The 12,500-nt window shown below is 46.6% G+C and overlaps 3 protein-coding genes across 3 annotated transcripts in view; all 3 read right to left on the bottom strand.

Moving 5' to 3' along the window:
- LOC119576435 (xanthine dehydrogenase-like) overlaps positions 1 to 3,993 on the bottom strand; it is a 40,686-nt gene extending 36,693 nt beyond the window's left edge. The window contains exon 1 of the mRNA XM_037924148.1: positions 3,859 to 3,993. The gene's annotated coding sequence lies outside the window, so the exon portion shown is untranslated. The remainder of the gene's footprint in view (positions 1 to 3,858) is intronic.
- LOC119576437 (tigger transposable element-derived protein 4-like) lies at positions 31 to 1,763 on the bottom strand. The gene has a single exon (XM_037924149.1). It carries the CDS (start codon positions 1,734 to 1,736, stop codon positions 159 to 161), a length of 1,578 nt encoding a protein of 525 aa, XP_037780077.1. The 5' UTR covers positions 1,737 to 1,763; the 3' UTR covers positions 31 to 158.
- LOC119576004 (chromatin modification-related protein eaf-1-like) lies at positions 2,335 to 3,493 on the bottom strand. The gene is made up of 2 exons (XM_037923532.1): positions 2,768 to 3,493; positions 2,335 to 2,721 (listed from the first exon to the last, which is right to left on the bottom strand). The coding sequence occupies exons 1-2, from the start codon at positions 3,491 to 3,493 to the stop codon at positions 2,335 to 2,337; spliced, it is 1,113 nt and encodes a 370-aa protein (XP_037779460.1).
- Positions 3,994 to 12,500: the final 8,507 nt, after the last annotated feature.

The raw sequence follows: 12,500 nt of genomic DNA, 5'->3' as shown, positions 1-12,500 counted from the left end.
TGATGCGAATGACACGGACCATTTTTTTTTTTATTATTGTGTAAAAAAAATTGTCTTTTTCTGTGTTTGTGTGGCTTTTGATTAGTTTTATATTCATTCGAACACTACTGGTCACTGTTTCTTTGTTTGTATATGGATATAATTTTTTTTTTTAAATATTAGTCCGACACAAACGACACTTCCGGCTTGACAACGTGCTTGGCCACCCACGCCTCCAGGTCAGCCAAGGAGCCGAGGAACAGCTCCGCCCCACCCTGCTCCTGCACGAACTTCCGCAGCGTGGCCACCGCCTGCATGGCCTCCGTCGGGAAAGTGGCTCCTTGACTGGCCTCGCTCTCGGCAGGGTCCTCCTCGAGCTGAGTACTCGGAGGCGGAGATTCCTCGCCCTGTTCGATGGTCGTCTGGACTTGACTGTCCACGTTGAGGTAGGACTCGAAGGTGATCTCCGTCGGGACGTCGAGGCCGGCGCCCCTCGCTCGCTCCAGCAGCCTCTGCTCGTCCTCTGCCGAGAAGATTTGGGCGCTTTCGTGGTTCTTCGGCGGCTCCATGCCTGCTCGTTTGAAGCAGCTGACGATGAAGTCCGACTTGATGTCCTTCCACGCGTCCTGTAGGAGTTCCATTGCTTCTAAGATCGTAATTTCATACTCCTGTCCTCTATCGTTATAATCGATGAGTCTCTCGAGAACGAAGCGACGGTATAAAGCTTTTATTTTTTGTATAAGCCCTTGCTCGACGGGCTGTAATCTCGACGTGGTGTCTTGCGGAAGGAAAGTAAGTTTAACGTTCGTGAGATTGTTTATATTCGCATGCGCGGGGCAGGAATCGAGTATTATGATAATATTTCTATTTAGTCTTCGGTACCTCTCCTCGAGTCGCCTCACCCAGATCTCGAAAACGGCGGGAGTCATCATGGCCGACTCGTTCGCCTCGTACGGCATGGGAAGGGCTTCGATCTCGTATATTGACTTGGGATCCTTCATCTGGCCGATCACCTGCAGGGGAAGCTTCTCGCTGCCGTCCATGTTCGCCGCCACCATCAGCGTCAGCCTCTCCTTCATCCACGTCCACTTGTGGCCCTCCTCGCCCTTCAGCACCAGGGATCTGTCGGGCAGGAGGTTGTAGAAGAGGGCCGCCTCGCTGGCACTGAAGATGTCGCGGGGTTTGTACTCTCTCAGCAGCGCAGGTATCGTCGCCCGCAGCCAGGAATCCGCGGTGCCTCCGCCGACACCTTCGCCCATCTCCTCGTCTTGCTCGTCGGAAAGCGTTGATGGAAACGACTTGTTAAGCTGATCCAGTGATTCTGCGGCTGAGGTAGCATTAGGGGTTGAAGCGGCGTTGGATGGGAGCCACGAATTGGAGGCACCCTCTCCGGATGCCGTGCTGGTGGTGCCAACAGCTGGCATCGAAGGAAGGTGCCACGAGTCCGGGTTCTCCGGTCTGGAGTCCTCTTCTGCAGGCACTGCTGGCACTGGACTTGGCACTCGGTCTTCCGGTTCATTGAACGTCCCTGCTCCCGAATCCTGACTGTTTTTGGGATTAAATGTCAGTCCGTGACGCGCCTTGAAGCGATCCAGCCACCCTACACTACAAGAGAACTCCGGGTGGCCTAGTTCCTGCGCCAGCGTGACTCCCATCCCCTGCAAGATGGGCCCTGTAATCGGGATGTTCGCAGCCCTGGCGTACCTGAACCAAGTGAGCAGAGCCTCTTCGACGTCGGGATAGGCAGCGGTCCGCATTCGCCGCCTTCCTGCAGCGTACCTCTGAGATCTGTACTGTGTTAGGATTCTGTCTTTATTTTTCATTATCGTGGAGAGCGTCGAGGGCCTCAACCCCCACTCTCGCGCAATATCCGCTTTCTTTTTGGCGCCTCGGGATTCCACCTGCTCAATCAACTTGGCTTTATTGGCTATAGTTAACTCCTGTCGATCGCGTTTCGTCCTCGCGCTGCCCACTCCAGGCAAGCCGACCCCGAGAGGAAGCCCCAGGTTCTTCATGAACTCAAACGGGAGTGCAAGCCCCGTGGACTTTGACGCATCCGTCGGAGAGGGGGACTTGCGACCCAGCCTCGCGTCGTCCTGCTGCGAGTCGCTCTGCCCGTCTTCGCTTTCGAGTGAGTCCTCCTTGGCCATTTCCGGCGGCGGATCTCCTCCCTTCTTCATTTTCGACAGCTGCGCGAGGTACTTGGCCATCTCGAACGGCGGAGGGTCGCCTTCAGCGTCCTCCGACTGCCTCTCGTCGCTCGTGTCGGTCTCCATGCCCTCTGGCTTCTCCGGCGCGGATTTGCACGACGACGATTTCCTCTCTCTCTCGATCGATCCCGAATTGTAGGAGCCGTTATTCTTGTGTGGCGTCCGCGCCTTCCCTCTCTCTCTCCGGACTCTTCCCGACGAGTACGAAGGAACCCTTGATACTTGTCTCTTTGGTTTTGGAGGTGGTTCTCGCCGTTTCCAGCTGCCTCGCGTACATCTTCGCAATTTCGGACGACTGCGACACCTTCTTCACCATCTCCAGCTGCTGAGCGTAGAGCTTCAGGATTTCCGACGGCTGGGCGACAGCTTTCGATTTCTCTTCCTCCTCCGCTTGGCGTCTCGCATTCTCAGCTTCTTCGGCCTCTCGCTTCGCCCTCTCGGCCTGTTCTGCTTCTTGCTTTGCCTTCTCGGCCTTCTTCGCCTCCAGCTTCGCCTGGATCGCCGTCTGAGCGGCCTTCTTGGCTACTTCCAGCTGCTGCGCATAACCCTTTGCAAATTCGAAGGGGTGGACTGCTCGCCTTCTGGGCGCCTTTCGATTTGGCTGTGGACTGTGGAGCCGTTTTGGGCATTTCCATGGGCACGTCCATCCCTTGCTGGGCATCGTGCACAGACTGGTGGTTATTTTTAAGAGGCCCGCTATGCTGGACCTCGGAGCATGGGTGGTATTCCTTGCCGTACTCGTAGGGATGCCCCGCGCCCACCCCCCCTCGTCCCATCTCCATCGGCTGCTGCACCGCCCTCGTCATCTCGTACGGCTGGGTCGTTCCTCGGGGCATCTCGAAGGCCTGCTGCGCCCCTCGGGGCATCTCGTAACCCTGAGGTCCTCTTGGCATCTCGTAATTGTGGGCGGCGCCTCTTTGCATGTCGAACGACTGGTTCACGCCCCTTGACATGTCGAACTGCTGGGTCACACCCCTACTCATGTCAAAGGACTGGTGGGCGCCTCTCGACATCTCGAAAGTCTGCGGGATATTCCGGGTCATGTCGAACGCCGGGGCTCTGTTCATGTCGTAGGAGTGGCCCACGTTCCTGGGAATGTCATACGTTTGATGGGCACTTTTTGACATGTCGAATGACTGATAAGGGATGCGAGACATGTCCGAGGGCTGAGAGACATATCTCGACATGTCGAAAGAAGCGTGATCGACGCGTGGCACATCGTACACTTGCGGCTGAGGAACGCCCCTCTCCATGTCACAAGGCTGAGCATCCCTCTTCGCCATTTCACCCGCAGAATTCGACATAATGAACCGATACCGCGCGCAACTTCCCAATTACTACGCAACAATGGTGTGCCACCCAATGAGTCCATTCGCGCAGAACAATTACCAACTCTCCGTGCACATCACATCCCCGCTCGCGCCGCAGTCACTTCCCATTTCCGAGGCGGCGACGCGGGGCGCAGTTGGTACAAACGAGGTTCCGCCGAGGCGAGGGGGCCCAGCGCGCCACAAGCCTACTGCTGCATCGCGGACTCAATACTCTCCGCTTGACATCACTGACATCGCTCACGGCTAAGGACATCCACAGGGAACACTTGTCACACGTCCACTTGCACACGTGATTTTCCCCCACTCCCTCGCTTTTAGGCTACAGAGCAATCACCAACCTTACTACGTCACACAGCGCGGATCCCCAACACAACTCCGATGCTTTGTACGGAGTAAATGCGACCGAGCTCCGTCCAGTGTTGCCAGCCCGGGACACCGCCTCCTCTCTCGTCCGCCGATAGGAGAGAAAAATTATATACACGAATCCAACCCACGCCCATCCCACTCGCTCTCTTCTAACACAAAAACACACGCGGATGAACGCAATCCGAGTGACGGGACATGAATGACACCCGTCCATCGGCCACAGGAAGACCTACAGAGAGCCGGGGTCCTTTCTGGCAACAGCGGTTTGGGCCGAGCGCCGCCACCGCCGCCGGAGTGGAGTTGCCGAGTGCCGCAAGTTCACTTTTTCGGGGAGGGGAACTTGGCCTCGTGTGCGTGCGTGCGTGTGTGTGTGTGTGTACGTGCGTGTGTGTTGTGTGCGTGTGCGTGTGTGTGTTTGTGTACCTGGGGATCGATTTTATAGGCTTTAAACTTAGCGGCGTCAAGCGGCCTGCGAACAGTAATGGCTTTTGGCGTGACTTGGTGCTTCTTTGTTTTTTATTCCTCCGAATATCGCCTGTAGGATGGGTTACGACACCTCATCAGCGGGAGCGACGTATTCCGCATCAATAATAAATACATAAATAAATAAATAAAAAAAACGGACGATGGTGTGTCGGATGGGAGGAAGGGGAGGAAGAGAAGGGAGGGAAGGAAGGAGGGAGAGGGGAGGAAGGGAGAGAAGGGAGGGGAAAGGAGGGAGGAAGAGAAAGGGAGGAGGAAGAGGGAGGGAGGAAAGGAGGAGGGGAAGGGGGGGATTTGGAGGAATGGAAGGGGGAAGGGAGGTAAATGAAGAGGAAGGAGGGGAAGAAAGAAAAGGGGTAAAATTTTACTTGTTTTACAGTGTAAAATGAATGGGAGAAAAGGGAGGGGGAGGTAAGGAAAAAAATGGGGGGGGAGAAAAATTAATAAAGGGAAGAGAAAAGGGAAGGAGGAAGAGAAGGGGAGGAGGAGGGGAAAGAAGGGAAGTGAAATTTTTATGATGAAAGGAAAAAAAAAGGGGGAGAAAATAAGGAGAAGAAAGGGAAAAAAAGTAAAGGGGGAAAAAAACGGGGAATTTTAAATAAAAGGGGGGGAGGGGGAAGGGAGGAAGGGAAGAGAAGGAAGAATATTAAGAGAAAAGGGGGGAAAAAAAGAAGGAAAGGGGAAAAGGGGAAAAAAAGAAATTTAAGGGTTAGAGAGGGGGGAAAAAGAAAGAGGGGGAGGAAGAGAAAGAAGGGGAAGAGAAAGGAGGAGAAGAGAAGGGAAGGGAGGAAGAGAAGGGGAGGGAGGAAGAGGAGGGAGGGAAATGGGGAGGATTTGATTGTGAGGGAAGGAGGGAGGGGAAGGGGGGGGGGTCGTATGGGGGAATGGAGGTGCGGGATTAAGGCCCGGATTAAGCGCATTAACGAGGTAGACAGGAGGGCCGGGCGATCGCAGACCTTATTAGAAATGGCTCTAAGTTTTGAACCGTTGTTTTATCACTGTTGTACTATAATGCGTTTTATGAGGGAGGGTCTGGTCGCACGTCGTTCACCAAGGAAAAGTGTTTTTGGTGTTTTGTATTGAGAACTTACTCATTAATGGGATTCTGAGACTCCAACCTCGTTAATGCGAACGGCTGATGGCCAGCTCAGGCGTGTACGAAAATGTGAACGTTGGAATATTTCTTATGGTATGCTTAACGTATTATTTTAAAAATAAAGCGGGGGATTTCGAATATACATGTAAGAGGCAAATCGTAAAAAATGTGTCTCAATAAATGAATTAATAACAACACTTGCATACTTCCATATATACATTTTTTTTTTTTTTTTGCTGAGCCTCGGTACTTTTCGGACACGGCTGAACAGGAGAATGGACCCCTTTATATCGAATTCCATTCATTGTACGTCTACAGACTAAGAATATATATATAGCGAATTTTTCCCTTGGCTTCATAACCCATACACTGATTTTTAAAAAGTATATTTAGACGATGCTGTCCATTTGATAAAAGCAAATGAATCTCGGAGGCACTTAAAAAGGAAAATGCATGTCCTATTAAACACATATATCATAGCACTGCAATCAACAAGAATTAGGCCTTCTTATCCTATCTACAACAGGAATTACATCTACAACATCACCCAAACAGCACCCAGAACAAGACTACCCAATCGTATAGTTTTCCATAAAAGTATCAGAGACCAATAAGGTACTCAGCATTACTGCCCACATCAATAAGGTACTTAGCAATACTGCCCACACTGATAAGGTACTTAGCAATACTGCCCACACTGATAAGGTACTTAGCAATACTGCCCACACTAAAAAGGTACTTAGAAATACTCCCCACACAAATTTAAGGTACTTAGAAATACTGACAAACTAAAAAAAAAACTTAGCAACGGGCCCACACTGAAAAGGGTCCTCAAAATACTGCCCATTTTAAATTAAAGGGGGTACCAACAATCTCCCCACATCAAAAAGGAAATAGCAATACTGCCCACATTTATAAGGAATTCAAAAATACTGCCCACCCCTAATAAGGTAAAAGCCTTTAAATTTGGGCCAAAATATTCCCCCTTGCTCTATACAGGATGCAAACAAGCGGGTGTTAGTGACTCTGTACTGAAGTTTCGAGCAATATACTTTATGAAAATTTGTTTGAGAAAAGATAGACAAAGAAGAAGAAGGAAAGGAAGAAGAAGAAGAAGAAGAAGAAGAAGAGGAAGAGGAGGAAAGAAAGAAAGAAGAAGAAGAGGAAAGAAAGAAGAAGAAGAGGAGGGGGAGGAAGAAGAAAAAGAAAAAGAAGAAAAAAAGAAAAAGAAACAAGAAAAAGAAAAGAAAAGTGAGAAGATATCTTGATAGGAGACAAGCAAGTATTGTGGTTTCAAATCCATACAATATATTAGTGTTCTTGCACATGCTACTGGATTCCTTATCATCACCATGGATAATGTCATTCGTTTCCCTAACGCTAAATAACAAGAAGAAACCACAATCTTTTATTAAGAGGATTGAGAAGAAACCTCGGTTCTTTATTAAGAGGATCAAGGAGCCACGATTCGTTTTTAAAAAAGGATTTGAAAAAAAAAACCTCAAATTTTTTATTAAAGGAAACCCAAAGGGGAGATCTTCCCTCCGGAATATTGGGGTCTCGGGCCAAACCCTAAAACCAAAAATATTGTCAAGAAACCAGAGGGGTAATACTAAAAAATGATAATGATATGATATTTATTTGGTGATGAGGATGATGATGATGGTGATGATGAGGCTGATGTTAGTGATGGTGATGTTGGTGAGTATGATGATGTTGGTGAGGATGATGTTTGGGGAGGGTGAAGGGTGATGGGATGCTGCTGTGATGTTGATGGGGGAGGGGGGCGATGAGGATGAAAGGATTGGGGGGGATGCAAAATTTAAAAAAAAAATGTGGGGGACGATGCAGGGTTTGGAAATTTAATGAAATATCTCAAAATTTATGGATAAGGGTATAAAAGCAAAAGTAGCAAGAAGAGAGAGAGGGAAACGGAGAAGGGGAGAGAAAAAGAGAGAGAGGAGAGAGAGAGAGAGGGGAGAGAGAGAGAGAAGAGAGGATTGAGAAACAAAAAGGGGAGAGAGAAGGGAGAGAGAGAGAAGAGAGAGAAGAAAGAGAGAAAAGGGGAGAGGAGAGGAAGAGAGAGTGAGAAGGAGAGAGAGAAGAGAGAGAGAGAGAGAAAGAGAGAGAGAGGAGAGGGGAGAGAAGAGAGAAAAAAAAGAAGAGAGAAAGAGAGAAAAGAGAGAGAGGAGAAGAGAGAGAGAGAGAAAAGAGAGAGAGAGAGAGAGGGGAGAGAAGTTTAGAGAGAGAGAGGGTGAAAAGAAAGTTTAGGAAAAGAGAGAGAGGAAAGAAGAGAGAGGGGAAAAGGAGTAAGGGGAAAAAAGGAGGGGAAAAGAAGGGAAGAGAGAGGGGAGAGAGGAGAAAAGGGGGAGGGAAAGGGAGAGAGAGAGAAGAGAGAGAAAAGTTTAGAGAAAAAGGGAGAGGGGAGAGAGAGGAGAGAAGGGGAGAGATAGAGAAGAAGAGAGAGAGGAGAGAGAGAGAGAGAGAGAGAGGATAAGACAGGGAAAAAAAGAGAGGAAAAGGGAGGGTAAGACAGAAAAAGAATGAAGAGAAAAATTTTAAAAGAGAAGAGGAGAAAGGAGAGAAGAAAAAGAAAGAAAAGAAGAGGAGAGAAAGAAAGAGAAAATTTGAAAAAAAAAGAAAAAAAAGAAGGGAAGAAAGGGAGGAGGGGAAAAAGGAAAAGAGGCCCCCCCCCCCAATTTTTTTTTAAGGAGAAAAAGAAAGAAAGAAGAAGAAAAGAACAAAAAAGAGAGAAACGAAAAAAGAAAAAACCAAAAGGGAAGAGAAAAACGCTGCCCGGGTCTCTTCCCAAACATAAAAATTCAAACCCCCAAGAAATTTTAAACCTTAAGGATTTCAAAAGGGGGGGCATTGCAAATAAAAAATACTTTATACGTATCTGGGCAACACTGATTTTTAAATTTAACATTTTTTATTATTTCCATTTCCAGGGGTTCATTTAAGGGGATATGATTGTAATATGGGGTTGTGACGTGCCCCATGTACTTTGGTATGGGGTAAATTTTCTTTTCCATTTTCCCTTTTTCTTATACACTCTGGTTTTTTTTTAAAAAATTGGATATAAAATTTTAAGGAACAATCACCCAAAACCGGAGGACGAGGTGCCAACAAAGTCAGATTTCGCCAAAGGGTACTTTTTATTTTGATTTTTTTTCCCATCAAACATAGAAAACTGACGATTTTTAACCCATGAGTTTTCCAAAAAATTCATAAAAAAAACAAATGAGCGAAATTTTTTTAAAGGGCCTATAAAAACCCCAAAATTCCCTCGATATAAGCAATCTATCTGACACTGGCATAAGAATTGCAGTCAACCCTGAAAAAAATTTTGTCAAAAAAAAATTTAAAACTACTTCATCTTTAAAACGATTTTTTTAAAAAAAAACGTCGGGAAAACCAATATTTCCCAGCACCCTTCAAAACACGCAAAATACTTTAAGTTTCAAAAAAACCCAAATCATGGGTTGATCTTTAAAAAAAACCGAAATTTAAATTAAAAAACTCGGCATCAAGGATACCCAACAAAAATTCCCCCGCCTTGGGGGTTTATATAGGGGAAATTCCTCGCAGGGGTTTTGGGAAAATACTGTGTCCCGGGCCCAGCTTTACGTGAATGTCGTAAAATATGGGGTCTAAAAGGGATACTTTCTCACGAATGCCACAAAGGGAAATGTTTTTTTTCACAATCTCCCCCTTTTCCCAAAAAACTGGGAATCCGCGGTAAAAATCCCAAGGCCCCCTGGGCAAGATAAAAGGGGGAAAATAGGGTAAAACCCCCAAAAAAACCCCTTTTTTTTTTTTCCCCCGGGGTTTCATGAAAATTTTTCCCATGTAGTTGTATGTGTTTTTTTTTGGTGTTTTTTTTTGGGGAAAATTTTTTGTAATAAAAAGTTCGTTAATGTTTTTTGGTTTAAATTTTTGGTTTAAGGGAGTTTTGGAAATTTAAAAAGTGTGTTTCTTTTAACGGGGGTAAAATATATTTTATGTAATCAAAAATTTGATACGGGCATTTACAAAACTTGAGTCATGTTTGTTTCGCAAATATTCTGTAAAAAACGCTTATTCTTCAAATTCTTAAAAAATATAAAATTTTTTTTTTTAAAAACCCCCAAAAAAACCCCCCATGAAATTTGTGTGGAAAAAATTTAAAAAAATTTAAAAAAAAAAAAACCCCCTTTTGGGGGGAAAATTTTTTTTTTTTTTTCCCCCCCCCCCTCTTTTTCCCCCCTCCTCTTTCCCCCCCTTTTCCCCCCCCCCTCCCCCCCCTTTCCCCCCCCCTTTTTTTCCCCCCCTTTTTTCCCCCCCCCCTTTCCCCCCCCCCCCCCTCCTTTTTTTTCCCCTCCCCCCCCCCCTTTCTCTCTCTCTCCCCCCCCTCTCCCCTCCTCCCTCCCCCCCCGGGGGCCCCCCTTTTTCCCCCCCCTCCCCCTCCCTCCTCCTTTTCCCCCCCCCCTTTTTTCCCCCCCCTTTTTTTTTTCCCCTTTTTTTCCCCCCCCCCCCCCCCCCCCCCTTTTTTTTTTTTGGGGGGGGTTTTTTTGGGGGGTTTGGGGTTTTTTTCCCCCCCCAAAATTTTTTTTTTTTTTTTGGGGGGTTTTTTTTTTTTGGGGGGTTTTTTTTTTGGGGGGGGTTTTTTTTTTCCCCCTTCCCAAAATTAAATTCCCCCCCTTTTTCCCCCCCCCCCCCCCCCCCCCAAAAAGCACCCCCCCCCCCCCCCCCCCTTTTAAAACACCCCCCCCTTCCCCCCCCCCCCCCAAATTTTTTTGGGAAAATTTTTAATTTTTAATTTTTTTAAAAAATTTTTTTTTTTTTTTTTTCCCAAGAGAGAGAGAGAGAGAGGAGAGAGAGGATGAGAGACCGGAGAGTCTGTGAGAGGCTGCGAGATCGAGATACTAAGAAAGAGAGAGAGTAGAGAGGAGAGAGAGAGAGAGAGAGAGAAAGGAGAGAGAGAGCTTCAGCAATCTAAGCAGATCCATATCATCTATCATAGCTTCATTATCGCCGAGAGTAGATATGTTAGAGAGAAAGGAGAAGAAAGAGTAGATAGAGAGAGATAGATATGAGAGAGAGAGCGATATATATATATAGTAGCTCTAGCTAATCTAGAGTATCTGCGATCAAGCAATATATATATATCTAAGAGAGAGAGATGAGAGCAGATGAGTTCTATATAAGGCGTAAGATAGCTCTATCTCTCACTCTACCTATCGCTATCGTTCTCGCTCTATCTCTCTCGTCGTGCTGCTATTCTCTATATCTCTCTCCTCTCTCTTCTCTATACTATCTCCTCATCTCTCGCTCTTTTCTCCCTCACTTCTCTCTCTTCTCCCCCTTCCCTCCTCTCTCTTTCTCCACTTCACCCCCTCCCCCCCCCCATTCCCCCCTCCCTATGATATAAAACGATAGGGATTGCATAATCTAGCGAAACATTTCTCTTCCAATTAATTACAAACCCATTTAAGGTGCAAGGACACCGAGACTTGGGTACCCACATAACAACTCAATAAGAACTGTGAATAGATGGAATTTTTTTGGGGTCCTATGTAATGACACGTCGAATGTGGCAGCAATATCCTTAGAAAAAAAAATCGAAAAATACCCCTTCCTGATTTTTTTTTTTTTTTTTTTTTAATTAACGTTTTTTTTGTGTCCTGTTTTGTGTCTCTGGCCCTCTCTGCCCTTCCTCTGCCCCCTTCGCCGTTGCGCTCCTCCCACCCCTCAATCGCATCTCTCTCTCTCTCCTCTCTCTCTCTTCCACCTCTCTCATTCCCTCTTCTCTCTCGTCCTCAGTGATCTATCTATCTACCTCTCTATTATTCTATCTATTCCTATTCTATTTTCCTACTACTTCCAATCCCCTCGTCTCCATCCCTCTCACCCAACCCTCCTTCCTCCCCTTCCCATTCCTTGCCTCCTTCCTTACCTACCGCTTCCTTCCCTCCCCCCCCCCCTCCCTTCTCCCTTTCCCCCGTCCCTCCCCCTATCTTTCCTATCTTCCTTCCCTTTCCTCCTCCTCCCTCTCTCTCCTCTCCTTCGCTCCCTCCCCAGCCTCTTCCCTCCTTTCCTTCCTCCCTCTTTCTCCCTTCTTCCCTCTCGTCTCTCCTCATCTCTCCCCCTCTCTCTCGTCCTCATTCTCTCATCCCCCTCCCCATATCTCGGTCTCTCTCTATCATCCTCTCTCTCTCTCTCCTCTCATCTCCTCTTCTCGTCTCTCTCTCTCTCTCTCTCAGCTGAGAAGTCCAACAGCCATTCGTATTAACGTCAAGCAAACCACCTAACATATCCGTACGTATCTTTAAAGAAAAAGAAAAATGTAAAACAAGAGCCACAAAGTACATCTAAAGTTCCAGGAAAAGGAAGAAAGGCACGAAGAAGAGCGTGTCTGTCTCTTCAAGCAGGACATTCTAACCCTAAGAAACATTTACTTAAAGGATTTCACAGGCGGCACTGCAGAAGAAAAAATACATATACGTATCTGGCAACACTGATTTGTAAATACATTTATTACTTTCATTTCCAGTGTCAGTTAAGTGATATGATTGTAAAGATAGATTTGTGACACGTGTCTGTTACTGTTGTAATGTGGTCATTTTTTCATGTACTTATACTACTCTGTTTATTTAAAGAATTGGATATATATACATTTTAGGAAACATATAGCACCATAAACCGGAGGACGAGGTGCCAACTAGTCAGATTTCGCCAAGTACTTTTTATTTTGATATTTCCATCAACATACGTAACTGACGATATTTTAGCCATGAGGATATCCATGAAAATCATAAAAAAAACTAATGAGCGTATATTTTTAGGCCTATAAAGACCAGAATTCTCGATATAGCAATCTATCTGACACTGGCATAAGAAGTTGCAGTCATAGCTGAAAATAATGTCAAAAAACATTTAAACTACTTCAGTCATACGATATTTAAACGTCGGGATACCAATACGTCCCAAGACACCTTCTAAACACGCGAATACTTTAAGTTTCGAGTACCAAATCATCGGTTGATCGATGAG

Source organism: Penaeus monodon, chromosome 8, assembly GCF_015228065.2.
Source record: "Penaeus monodon isolate SGIC_2016 chromosome 8, NSTDA_Pmon_1, whole genome shotgun sequence".
Taxonomy (NCBI): Eukaryota; Metazoa; Arthropoda; class Malacostraca; order Decapoda; family Penaeidae; genus Penaeus; species Penaeus monodon.
Note: the sequence above shows the minus strand (reverse complement) of the source record. Positions and strands in the feature narration are given on the sequence as shown.

What these genes read in the sequence shown, in the direction of transcription:
- LOC119576437 (XM_037924149.1), bottom strand. Translation starts at nt 1,736, where the DNA reads ATGCGGACCGCTGCCTATCCCGACGTCGAAGAGGCTCTGCTCACTTGG.
- LOC119576004 (XM_037923532.1), bottom strand. Translation starts at nt 3,493, where the DNA reads ATGTCGAATTCTGCGGGTGAAATGGCGAAGAGGGATGCTCAGCCTTGT. An exon ending in AATCGAAAGGCGCCCAGAAG is followed by an intron (nt 2,722 to 2,767) that starts GCGAGCAGTCCA and finishes TATGCGCAGCAG; the next exon opens with CTGGAAGTAGCCAAGAAGGC.